At 39.0% G+C, this 13232-nt stretch overlaps 1 protein-coding gene across 3 annotated transcripts; it reads left to right on the top strand.

The window, feature by feature from the left end:
- Nucleotides 1–1119: 1119 nt before the first annotated feature.
- Nucleotides 1120–12092, top strand: tbc1d24 (TBC1 domain family member 24). 3 transcript variants are annotated; one of them, XM_023341607.1, is made up of 8 exons: nt 1120–1350; nt 4944–6039; nt 7043–7048; nt 7183–7341; nt 7429–7492; nt 8908–9003; nt 10010–10253; nt 11260–12092. In XM_023341607.1, exons 2-8 carry the CDS (start codon nt 5057–5059, stop codon nt 11415–11417), a joined length of 1710 nt encoding a protein of 569 aa, XP_023197375.1. In that variant the 5' UTR covers nt 1120–1350; nt 4944–5056; the 3' UTR covers nt 11418–12092. The 3 variants fall into 3 exon arrangements, with proteins under 3 accessions (XP_023197375.1, XP_005812091.1, XP_023197376.1); XM_023341608.1 differs by lacking the exon at nt 1120–1350 and adding an exon at nt 2865–2957; XM_005812034.3 differs by lacking the exon at nt 7043–7048 and having other exon boundaries at nt 1122–1350.
- Nucleotides 12093–13232: the final 1140 nt, after the last annotated feature.

Raw genomic sequence — 13232 nt, 5'->3', positions numbered from 1 at the left:
TCATCTTTCCAGGAAGTCCTACTTTTTAAGCCTTATCCTATTTTAACACCATAATAAAAGCATAAAGTTGGAATTGCATTGAATTTCCACGACAGGATGACACCAAAAGTGTCAGTTATATTATTTAAATCTATTTTTTTGTCATTATGTTTGTGACACAATGACAAAATATTTAATTTTCAAACTATTTTTTACTTATTTTGGAACTATCACATTCATTAATGTGTGAATAAAACTTTGTGTTTATATTGTTACTTACATTTTAATTTACTTAAGTTATATCGTATTTTTTTATGTATGATTTTTTTTAAAGTGTGAAAATATGACCTTGAAAGGTGAACCCACACATTTTTCTTTCATGACAGGCTAAACAAGTTATTGCCGTTAATTTCTGACAGCGTCAGCACCCCGTACTATCTGCTTTGGTTTCCACTAATCTAGTGGAATAAAGACTGTTATTCTCGCTGTGATTATATTTAAAAAAAAAACATCACCCCATAAAAGAACAAATATCCACTTTTAATTTATTTTTATTTATTTATTTAGCTAAATTTTTACAATGGTTCTTGAAAATAACAAACTTAGTTGACATTTATCAAACAATTAAAAGTTGCTTTTTGTCCTGAAGTTCTTGTAATATTTTTGGGTCTTTGCAGCAAAACAGGAGCCAATAAAGTTTTGATGCAGGTGACTAAGTAAAAATGTACGCCACACTTTTCAGATATTTATTGGTACGCTTTTCCTTCATCTTCACATTTAGACACTACATTGTGTTAAATTAGCTGCCCTGCACTCCAAGTCGCCTTAGAAATGGGTAGATATGCATCTTTAATTAGAATTATTTCACAGTAAAAATATATTTACTTTACAAATTTCTCACCCTTTCATTCCACAGAAAGCAAAAACTGAGGCGTTTTTGAGAAGCATCAGCTGTATTTCAGAGGAAACCAGACAACATCTTACCGCAGGGCAGTTTTGATTGCACAATTTAATTATCAGTAACAGCTGTCATGTGTTACAGCGGCTGTGCTTTGAGTTTCTAACAAAGAGATGGTTTGTTGTCCTTCCCAAATGGCACCACATTAAACCAGAAGGAATCTTCCTCACATAAACAAGGAAAGATAGAAAATGGATGCCGCCATTTAACTTCTGCTAGTAATTAATGAGAAATTAAACATCAACTGCATTCTTCATTAAGCATCAGCATAGATTTTAAAGCAGGTTGGATCTGAGGAGCTAGCAGAAACCTGATTGACAGTGTAGATTTAAACAGCCCACCTGGACGCAGTGCGCATGCTCGAAACAACAACGTGAACCCTGCTTCGCGTCTTTCAGGCATGCAGCTCTAAGGTAGGAATACGGTGCTTTTTAATCGGAATAAACGTATTATTTGTTTGTCAGTATTCCTGGTCTGGTGGAATAAAGACTGTTATTCTCTCTGTGATTATATTTAGTTAAATAAATCGGGTCTTTTAAAGCTTAAAACGTAAAGTCCAAGACAGACGGACAGTCAATGGACAAGATTAATTTGTAGCGAACATGCTAGCAGGTGCTTGAACGGTTTTGTAAATCTAACCGCCTAGTCATCTAATCAGAGTCTTTATATATAAAATGATCTCTCTGGTTTTATGCGTGTTCTCGGGGCAGTTGGTGTTGTGTGGTTTTCTTTAGCATATAAAACACACTGTGCAGGATGAAGCTGAAGTTGGCTTTCGATTCGGACAATGGCTAAAGGGCGATTCCACCAATCTTTTTTACTACCTGAAGAATTTTTTAATTTGCTCTATTTTTAAAACTACAACACTTTAACATTATAATTGTTTCACTTGTACCAGAATATTTACAGCCTAGTTTTTGATGTGTGAAACAATTATGTGATTTGAAAATGATAAATAAAAGCCCATATTAGGGCTCTTTTCCTAATCTAGATCACATTAAAACTGTGACATCTCTTCAAACACTGGCTAGATTGAGCTACACTGATGGCAGAATCATATAAACCCAGGTTGGGATTAAAACTCTAGACCACAGGCGTCAAACTCCAGTCCTGGAGGGCCGCAGTCCTGCAACTTTTAGATGAGCCTCTGCTGCACCACCTGAATAGAATAATTAGGTCATTACAGCTCTGGAGAACTGATCTACACAAGGAGATGATTAAGCCATTTTATTCCAGTGTTTTGTACCGTGGCACATCTAAAAATTGCAGGACAGCGGCCCTCGAGGGCTGGAGTTTGGCACCCCTGCTTTAGACTAAAGATGGGGGGCTTACAGGGGCCCACTCCCCCTGTACTGAACAGAAAATGTAAAATACCCGTCTTATGATAATATGCACTAGCACAGAAACAATCACTAATTGGTCCCTTGAATCAGTTTCATTTTAACGTCACTATTTTAATTAAAAATTAAGTTGTTGTATTTTATATTTAATTGTACTGAAATAGGATCAGTTTTCATCTGCAACTTGCAACGCCAGAGCAGAAAATGTTTCTTTGGCTCATATAATACATTAAACTATGAAATATTGCCCTGGTTTTTGTTGTTTATGGTAATTGTCGATCATCTACTGAATATTTGTTGTTGTCAGAAATGGACAAATTCTAATGTATTACAAATGCAAAAAAATAAAAATCTGCTGAAATCGCCCTATATAGAACTTCCACAAATCCGAAACATTGTTAAATAATGTTTCTAGTGTAGAATAATCTAGTCTAGATTTGAAATGTCTGTTTTAAAATAATAGATGCTCAGTTGTTTTTTAAAAAAGTGGAATTGCCCTTTTTAGCCATTTTGTTACGAATCGGAAGCCAACTTCAGCTTCTCCCGAGCAGGCTGTGTTAAGCTAATGCTAGCCATGCTAACTTGGGGATAACGGTGCGCCAGATTTAGTCCATGACCCGTGTAGCTCCAACACTCAAACTAACGGGCCCGTACAGCTTCTGCAGCCGAATATAAAAGGTGTAAGTGGCTCTGCATGCATTTCATGTTAACGCTATTCGGTCATTCATTGTGTTGGAGGCTTTTATGAGGCTCCAGTCTTTCTCTTTCTGCTGAAAACGTCAATGCATTAACACTAAATCTTGGATTTGCAGCATAAATTAAAACATCCATTAAAATCTTCCCTGAATTATATATCATAAATTTATAGGGATAAAAACTGTAAGTATATTTACTATCACTGGGGAATAATGCTGAGATTATGGGCAGTGTAATGATGAATTGTCATTGCAATATATTATGCATATAATTGCAATTATAGAAGATTGTTTAACTGTAAGTGTTTGCTGATTGCTGATATTTAGATTATACCAAAACCTTCATTGCAAAAACTGGCGTGCTTTGTGTTTTTTATTCACTGTGTGATTGGTACAATTTTCACTTCACTGATAAGAAAATAAAAATAGTCAAAGATTTAAAAATCAAAGGTTTAAATCTAGCCAATTTCTTTGCTAATTGGTCAAAATTCTCTAAGTTTTCCATGTGACTGACATAAAGCTAAATTTCTTTGAGCGTCGTCTTCAGCTTGGTGATCTTTGGTCATGCATCACCTTCATGTGACGGCTGTTCTCAGTAAGAATGCGTTGTGAAAGTTTTTATTACCACACAGAGCCACAAAAGTTGCTGAATCAGTGTTTTTAGAGCGTGAATCCTCATGTTGCCCATAAGTGTCATGTGTGAAATACTTTTATTTTTCTACCCCTGAGAACTTGATGTGGTCTAATTTAAGAAATATTTCTGGTTGAAACCCATTTTGTAAGGTTGTGTCACTGATTTGTTTCACCTCAGTTGTATAAAACACATTACTGTGCTTGGAGATTTAAAAAAAAGCTTACAGGAGCAAGAATCCATGTAATAAAACTAGTAAATGTTTGTCTACAGTGCTGCATTTTTTTACTGTGACATTCTGGACTTAACATTCGTCCTGCCGAAGCCTGACCTGCAAATAAACGCATAGTAACGTCTGAGTAGTTGGATTTAGATCAGACGTCCCAGAATCAAATAAATGTACAAATTTGCACAGAAACATGAAGCTAACAACGCTAAGGAACAATTGAGACATCCATCCATCCATCCATCCATTTTCTGTTCACCCTTTGTCCCTAATGGGGTCGGGAGGGTTGCTGGTGCCTCTCCAGCTGCGTTCTGGGCGAGAGGCGGGGTACACCCTGGACAGGTCGCCAGTCTGTCGCAGGGCAACACAGAGATACAGGACAAACAACCATGCACACACACACACCTAGGGAGAATTTAGATAGACCAATTAACCTAACAGTCATGTTTTTGGACTGTGGGAGGAAGCCGGAGTACCCGGAGAGAACCCACCATGCACAGGGAGAACATGCAAACTCCATGCAGAAAGACCCCGGCCGGGAATCGAACCCAGGACCTTCTTGCTGCAAGGCAACAGTGCTACCAACTGCGCCACTGCGCCATTGAGACAGAGATCTGCAAATAAAAAAGTTGCTTTGGGATTTGGCTAGGGCTGGACGGTGTGGCTGAAAAACTTGTCATGATGTGAGCGTTTCATATCAGTCTGTCAATTAATTATTGATTAGTTTTTTGTTTTAAGTATTTGAAATTCTGCTAAATTAGTGTTTTAGCCACAGTTTTCACTTCTCGCCGTTTTTAGCAGTTAAACTGCTAAAGTTACGCAACAAGCTGTTGCTAGGTAACCAGTGCTTAGTCTTCCCTCAGCCTACATCCCCCAGAATGCTGTGCTGTTCTGGATCCATGTTCAGTGAAATTATTGAATGTTCTGTCTATTAATATTGATCATGTGTCTATTGCAATATGCATTATTGGTTTACTGTTTAGCCCCTCTTTAAACTTAAAGATTGGTGATCGGCCAATCAAATCACAGTCAAGGCGATTTCAGTATTCTCAAACTGGAAATATTCTGAACTGGTTTAGTTCTTTAAACCTCTGTTCTTCTTTGTGTTTTCCAGTAACCATCATGGATAGGTAGTCTCACCCAGTTTGATACCAGTTTTGTGGAGGACAGAAGGCCGTCAACACATCCTCCTTTGCTCTTTTGGGGATCCAGAAAGTTTCCAGCATCATGGCTGAGGAAGACTATGGCACGTTTGTGGACTGGAACCAGATGGGGGATCTGGCGACGAGCAGCGGGCCCACCAAGGTGGACTGCAAAGAGCTGAAGGAGTTCAAACAGATGGCTCGCCAAGGCTACTGGGCCAAGAACCACAAACTGCGGGCTCAGGTCTACCAGCAGCTCATCAAGTCCATTCCGTGCCGCACCGTTACGCCGGATGCAGAGGTGTACCGTGACATCATAGGTGACGCCGCCGCGAAGAAGCCGTCGTCTCACATCCCGCTGCCGGAGTTCGTGGACGGAAATCCGGTGCCGCGGTACTGCTTGAAGGTGGACGCGGTGGCCTCGGCGCACCGGATCATCAACTGCGTGGCGGGGCAGTTCCCAGACATCTCGCATTGCCCCTCCCTCCCGGCGCTCACCGCGCTGCTCCTCCACTTCAGCAAAGACGAGGCGCAGTGTTTCGAACACGTCAGCCGCATCCTGGCCTGCAACGAGCCGGGCAAACGGCTGCTGGACCAAACCTTCCTGGCCTACGAGTCCAGCTGCATGACCTTCGGCGACCTGGCCAACAAGTACTGCACGGCTGCGCACAAACTGATAGTCGGCACCGCCCAGGACGTGCTGGAGGTCTACGCCGACTGGCAGCGCTGGGTGCTGGGCGACCTGCCGTTCGGCCACATGGTCCGGGTCCTGGATGTGTATCTGGTGGAGGGCTACAAGGTCCTCTACCGCGTTGCCATCGCCTTGCTCAAGTTTTACCGCAAACACAAAACGGGAGGCCAAGCGGGACAGAACCAGCAGCTCGACTCGGGGAAAATCCGGTCAGATATTCAGGCGTTCATCAGAGGCATCGGTTCCACCGTCACGCCGGAGAAACTGCTGGAAAAGTCCTTCTCCATCCGCCTGATCAACCGCAAGGAGATTACGCTGCTGCAGCTCACCAACGAGAAGTCGCTGCAGCAGAAAGGAATCACCGTCAAACAGAAGAGGTAACGTCCAAACCCGGATTGTTTATCCACATAATCACGAGGCCTGAAACGATTAATCGTGATTAATCCAATTGGGATTAATGGTGGATTAATCTAAGTCATTAATCAGATTAATAATGGCAATAATCATAATTAATCGAGATTAAACAATTATCGCAATAATTGTCATCAATTAATTAACTGGAACATACAGACTCAAAGAAAAAAAATCCATTTACTGGAAGAATAATTCACTTAAGCTCTACAAAAATACACAATCTGCATTTAAGATAAAAAAAAATATTTAAGAACATTTTGTCACTAAATATGTTTTATGCCATAGTTTTAGATGCACTCGGTCCAAATTCATTAAAGGTTATTTTAATAAATGTTATTTCATTTTAGGTAATGAAATGTTTTAAATATCTTTAAAGGTTAATAAAGTGCAACCATCACTTTTTCATCAATGTTAAGAGATTATTGACTTAAACTCCTGTATCTTGCTGTAAAGTTACTTGTAAATTGTTTTGTCTTCAACTATACTAAGATATTTACACTAGAAACTCCACAAAATAATAGTTGGTAAGATTTTCTGTTTTTGCAGAAATGTCAGTAAATTTGAAGGTTTTTTTTTTTTTTTTTGTTCCTTCAAATTTCTGTCTTGTGTCAGAAAATTGTTTTTAATCCTGTAAATTTTGCTTTTTAACATGGAAAATTCTGGTTTGTGTTTTGTTTTTCCAACATCAGTATTTCCTTGTTGTTGTTTTTTTCTTGTAAAAGTTAATATCTGACCAAAGTTGTCCTGGCATAAATTTACTCCTTCATTGTAAATTTTTTTTGTTATTGTTTATCTGCAATGTCCTACATACATTGCATGTAGATACAAAAAAAGATACAAAAGTATCTTTTTTCTGTCCTCTACGTATTTTATTTGAGTTGATTTTCCATCTTCTGTGTCTTTTTGTTTGTTTTTTTCTTTCTGCTCCATTTGTCGTCTGTCATCTGCTCTCCACTGATTTCACAGCATTAGGTGGGTTCACTTCTTCATTCATTCATCCATTTTTGTTCTGGCTTTCTTTGATTAGACACCCTCTCTCGTAGTTGCAGATATTATGAACGACCGCCTCTGTGTAGTGCAGCGCCTCCTGTTGGTTTGTTTTCCAGGCGGAACGTGCAGCTGGCTCTGAATCCTGACACGTTTTCCTCAGAGGTCGTCAGCGCCAAGGAGATGCACGACATCTGGTCTTGGATCCCGGAACGCTTCGCCCTCTGCCAGCCGGAGCTCCTCTTCACCACCTCCACCCACGGCTGCAGCCTCAGCAGGTGACCTTTCCACACATTTTCCAGCTCCTGTTGTCGGTTTACGGGTTTAAAAAGAAACCAAACTGACTTTTTATGTTTTGCTTTAAGGTTCTACTCTCACTGCGAAGGCCATGAACCCACCCTGCTCCTGATCCGAACCACCGATGGAGATGTAAGCAAAGCAGCTTTTCTACTAATTCTGAAATATGACATTTAATTAAGATGCTTTTAAACCAACTGATGAAAACATTATTGACTATTGTTTTTGATTAAAGGGACCTATTTTGCACGTTTCTTCTAATTCCATTTGGGTCTCATCTGATTTTAAAAACCCAAACACTAAAAAACCAAAAAGGTGTTTTTGGTGTCTGGAAAACAAGCCATTTATAAAACCTTCTTGGATGAACACTGCCAGTACACTAACAGAAAGTGCTGCTTAATTATTGGGTGTATTTGTGGGCACACTTGCTAACACACTAATAGCAAAGCTAAATTTTGGTTTTGCTAACTCTGAAAATTGTTGGCACACTTGGCTTCCCCTAACTACATATATAATTTAAAAATTTGGTGTTCAAAGGTTGTACTCTTTCAAAAAAGAAATAATTTTATTTGAAGTTGGTGCATTAGCCTCTGCTAAATACCGTGTTTGGTGTTAGCGGAACTAATATCTATGATTAGTGCCTTAGGGCTAGCGCAACTACGTTTTTATTGTTAGTAGAGCCCACCATTTTAATTTTTTAATTAAATTTAATTAGGATGCTTTAAAACTAATTGATTAACTTACTATTACAGACTGTTGCCTTAGGGCACCTAAATGTTTGTCTACTTCCATTTGGGTCTCAACTGCTTCTAAAAACTCAAACAAGTCATTTCAAACATGTTCGGATTAAGTCACATTAGATGGACACTGTGCCGTTACCTAGCAACCCCAGCCGAGCCCAGACACGTTATCTAGCAACCCAGCTGGTTTTACTACCGTATGTACTGTACAATGGCTGCTGGAAAAGACAAGAGTTTTGTTGTTGACTTACCCCCAGAAACGACATGCTGTATTTGTGTCTTGTTGGTTGTGCAGGAGGCTCCACTTCTGCTTCTCAAAGAGGTTCGGTTGTGTAATTTGTGCATCTGTTTGCAGCCATTTCCAAATCCTTGTGTAAAAGTTGAGCAACTCATTTGGACTTTAAGTGATTTGGTGATCTAAAACTTGCCCAGGAGTCGGACAGGTTAGCATTCTGTGTGACCAAGATTCACGTTGCTAACGGACATTTAAGCTAGCATTAGTGGGGCTACATGGTTTTATCATTAGATTTGACCTTGTGCGGATTAGATAAATTTACATTAAGTTGAATGTTCATAAAAATCAGTGAATTTATTTTTTAGTTGTCTAATTCCATTCACATGGGTTTTCTACAGTGTAATTACTGTCTCCTCTGAATGGATGAAATCATGTGACTGAATTACAGCTTGGCTCTTTTTCACAGACTCTGGGTTTTAAAGTGCATCTTAGTGATTAAAGCTAGTGCATGCCAAGTTAGTGAAGTTATTGTTCTAACATGTATTGTCTTTTTTTTTTTAATTTGATCTCAGGTGTGTGGAGCCTACCTGTCGTCAGACTGGGAGGACAGGAAACGTGGAGGCAACAAGCTGAGCTATTTTGGCACTGGGGAGTGTTTCGTATTCAGGGTAAGTTTGTTTTAGTTCTTCAAAGATAATTTCATTTATTCTGTTAGAGCAATACCATGCAGCAGCCACTAGAGGGCACCCATCAGCTGCGGTTTCCACAGCTGTCTCCGTCTACACTTCATTGTAGGTCCATTGCTGCAAAAACCAACATGCAGGAAGCTCCTCCTCATGCAGCGTTTAGTTTATTTTTAATAAAAACCTCTGATTGAAATGTGAAAACTGACCTCTGATGTCTTCACAATGAATTATTCATCCAAGTTTCTGAGCTGACGCACAGCTGTGGGCTGCAGGAACAACTCAAACACAAAAACTTAAGAACGACCCGGTCGGAAACTCCCGTTACCTGTAGTTCCTGGTTAGGCCTTTACCTGACACCGCACCAGAGCCCAGGTCTGTCAGGTGTTCAGGAAAGGGTTAATAGGAAAATATCTGTTTATCTATATTTTTTATTTTATTTTTACTGGATTGGACTTTGACTACACTGCAAAAACAAAATCTTAACAAGTATTTTTTTGTCTAGTTGCAAATGTCTTTCTATACTTGGCATAAAACAAAACTGACTTGAAGTAACTTTTCAGTAAGATATGAGCCTGTTTTAAGTCAATAATCCCTTAATATTGATAAAGTTCTTCATCTATTGGCAGATTATTTCTCCAACATGGAAAAATGTCTTTTATAGAGCATCAATAAATGTGAATATATGATTAAATGTAGTCACTGTGCACTTTAGTGACATAAATCAAACTTTTTAATGTGACTGGTGTCTGAAGAAACTATAACAATGGGGCTGAAACAATTAATTGTGATTAATTATTGAAATGTCAATATAATTAATCATTAACCGGCGTTTAGAGACTCAAATGTTTTTGCCAAAACACCTCAGATGGCGGTGTTGGGTTTACCTGGTTCACATTCACTAAAGGAATTTTAGCCAATAAAATGTTTAATTTATTTTTTAAGAAGGAATTGATTGATTCCCTGGTTCACCGATTCTACGTCTCTGCAGCTGAAGCCTGAGATGGAGCGCTACGAGTGGGTGGTGATCCGCCACCCTGAGTTGGCGTCGGCCATCCGGCCCGCGGATCCGGATGATCCGGCCGCCGCCGACAGTCCGAGCGCAGACCAGAGCCTCCAGGAGCCTGACAAACCTCCTGGAGAACTGTCGCCGTTTCTGGCTGCGCGCCACTTCAACCTCAACTCCAAAAACACGTCGATGTTCATGGCTGGGAACTTCGACTCCATCATCGTGGGTGAGCAGATTGCTTCCGATACTGTGATGGTGCTGGTGTCGCTTTAAAGATGGATTTTGGTGTCGATCAACTGAGCTGCACAAACACGACACTATTCATTTATATCAATTTAGTTTTTTGTTCAAGGTTGATCTCTTAAAAATAATAGCTGCAAAACCAACATTTTTCCTGCACAAACATACCAAAGTTGATTTTGTAACTATGGACAGGCTGGTTGACCTTTGGGACCATTTATTAAAAGTGAGCTATTGTGCTTCCTTGAACATGTTAGGATCAGTGTAAGGCCTATACAGAACATGTTCATGACATTTTTTGCACAAAGTCATTCTTGGATAATGAGATTTTACTGAGTTGTTTTAGAGCGTCTTGTCACTTTAAATCCAAATAAGCTGCTGCTGGCCACGCCCCTAAACTCAACGTTTACACTCACACTTGAAAACGTGCTGCAAACAGATGCGCAATAATACAACCGTACGTCTTAGAAAAGCACACGTTGAGCCTCCTGCACAACCAACAAGAATTCAGCAGGTGGTTTCTAGATGGTAAGTCAACAACAACAAAATACTTCGTCCTTTCCAGCAGCCATTATAAAGTGATTAAACCAGCTGACCAGATGTGCTGGAGCTCAGCATGGGTTGCTAGGTAACGGGCGGAATTCGCGCTGGGGTCACTAGGTGATTTGTAATGTAAGGATCTGGAGGTTTTTGAAATGGATCATTTCAACTAATGCCTCAAAACAACCTATTGCCATAAAAACGGGCGGAAAGTTTATTTTCTGAGGCCTGGGCTGTTTTTAGACGCAGTAAAAACTCAAACTGAAGTAGAAAAAATTGTAATTTTCCATAAAACCTTTTAAAACGAGAGCGGCACAAATGAGTATTTTCCTGCACAAACGTTTGACACCAGTTTTTGTTTAACTTAACTTCACTCGGTTTTGTTTATTTGATTTTTGGATTTGCATTAAATAAATCTGTTTGCCTGAAACTTTTTCTTCTCGTCCAATCAGGAGGCGGCGGCGAGAGCAACGCGCTGTTCATCGACGCGGAGCTGAACCACGGCCACACCGGCCGCTGCACCACCTTCGACAACCCGCCGCTCTGCAAGGAGAGCTTCCAGATTTCCCTGCTGGAGGTGTGGGGCTTCCAGGACGCCATGGCCCACTGATGATGATGTCATCAGCTCGTAATGTTCATGTTTAAGTGTTAAAAACGCCACTCGAACAACTTCCATCCAGCAGACTTCCTCCTGATTTACCATATTTATTTAATTATGCTGTTCAAAGTTTGACATGTAAAGATTCTATATTTTCTTTATTTTTGTATGTATATATTATTTTGAAATATCATTATTATTATCGTTATTATTTTGAAAGGAGAGCTTCCTGCTGTGGTTAATTTGCCAGTGAACAAAACGGTCGATAAAAATGGATGTTTCCAGCAGCTTTAGTGAGTCTTTAATATGTGATCAACTCTAAATATGATGAAGGTGTAGTCATGTTGTTCCATAACAGATGTAAAAAAAAAAAAGCACTAATAAATTGAGCAAATATTTGTTGACTTGTTGCTGCTTTAACTAAAACCCTCCTTTCTTTTTTTCTTCCCCTCCCTTCCTCACTTTTAATATTCAAGAATATTTTCTGTTCTGGGGGGAAAAAACTACTTTTTTGGTGAAATATCTGCAGTTTCTGTCTTTTCTTTTTTTTTTTTTTTTTTTTTTTAGCTTTTCCTGCTTCTGGAAAACGGATATAAAATGTGGACCTGAGGAAACGTTGATGGATTAACATGTCTCACTTATGGTTGTATGAATGTTATACGTGTGAAAATACAGTATTGAAAACAGTTATTGACTTTATTTCCCCTCATTTAAGCCTTTGGTCAAGATGAGGTGCAGGGGCCATTTGTGGCCCTTGACACCAGTTCAGGAATTGTGCCAATTTCCACTTTTTGTAATGCAACAAAATGGACCTGAAAGATTTTTTATTTTGGTTTTTGTTGCTTTCAAACAGTTGCAGCATTTTTAATTTATTTGCTTTAAAATTAAAATGTTATAATTGTAGTTTTGAAAGGTTGAGGGAATCGTAACTTTTTGAGGGAAAAAGTTAAGACAAACGTTGAGTCTCTGGTCAGACATGCCTGATTTAAAATGAGGATTTTTATTTTATAATAGGCACTGCCTCAAATAGGTTTTCCAAATGGGAGTTTTTATTTGAGTTTAATTATTTTCTGTTTCTAGAAGTTGAAATTTTGAAAATCTAAGTTGGAAAAAATGAACAGCAAATTGAAATCAGAATTTCAGAGGGAAAAATCAAAGTCCTCAAAATCCAGAATGGCAAAACAGCAATGGTTGCATTTTCTTTTAAAAAGTTTTATCTTTTAAGTTCACAAGATTTGCAATTCAAACCCCAAAGTCACACAGTACTACAGTTAATGCTTGTAAAAAACAAAATGTAGAGAAATAATTCATAAAAAATAAAAATGGCTTCCCTCCTAACCCCCTATTTTTAACATTGCATCTCAATTCCTTTGTATATGTATGTATAAAGTTATGTATATATACAACAGTCACATGTTCTAATCTAAAAACTGCAGCATCTCTGTCTTCATAGATGCTAAATCTTTAGCCCAAAGCTGCGTCTGTTTTACTCGGACGTGGTTTTTCAGGCACATTCTCTATTTTTGTTTGGAAGCTGACAGTGATCTGCATGACTGGAAAACATTTGGTGAAAATGACTCAAATATTCAAGTATGTGTAAAAAAAAACCTTCCTGTTTTCGATACACTGAACTTTGTGCCTCTGGAAACTGAAATTAATTTTTTTTTTCAAGGCATTTAACGAGGCAGCCTAAAAACAATTGATGTCGGTCCTTTGAAAACAAAATATGACCTATTTATTTAGAATGAAAGCATTTCAGCTTTTAACGTGTCTGCATCTCAAGTAACAAAGCGGGGTTTGTAATGTAATTCCCTCGTTACACTGAGC

The sequence above is a fragment of the Xiphophorus maculatus genome, chromosome 10, assembly GCF_002775205.1.
Source record: "Xiphophorus maculatus strain JP 163 A chromosome 10, X_maculatus-5.0-male, whole genome shotgun sequence".
Lineage (NCBI taxonomy): Eukaryota > Metazoa > Chordata > Actinopteri > Cyprinodontiformes > Poeciliidae > Xiphophorus > Xiphophorus maculatus.
This window is presented reverse-complemented; position numbering and strand designations above follow the sequence as displayed.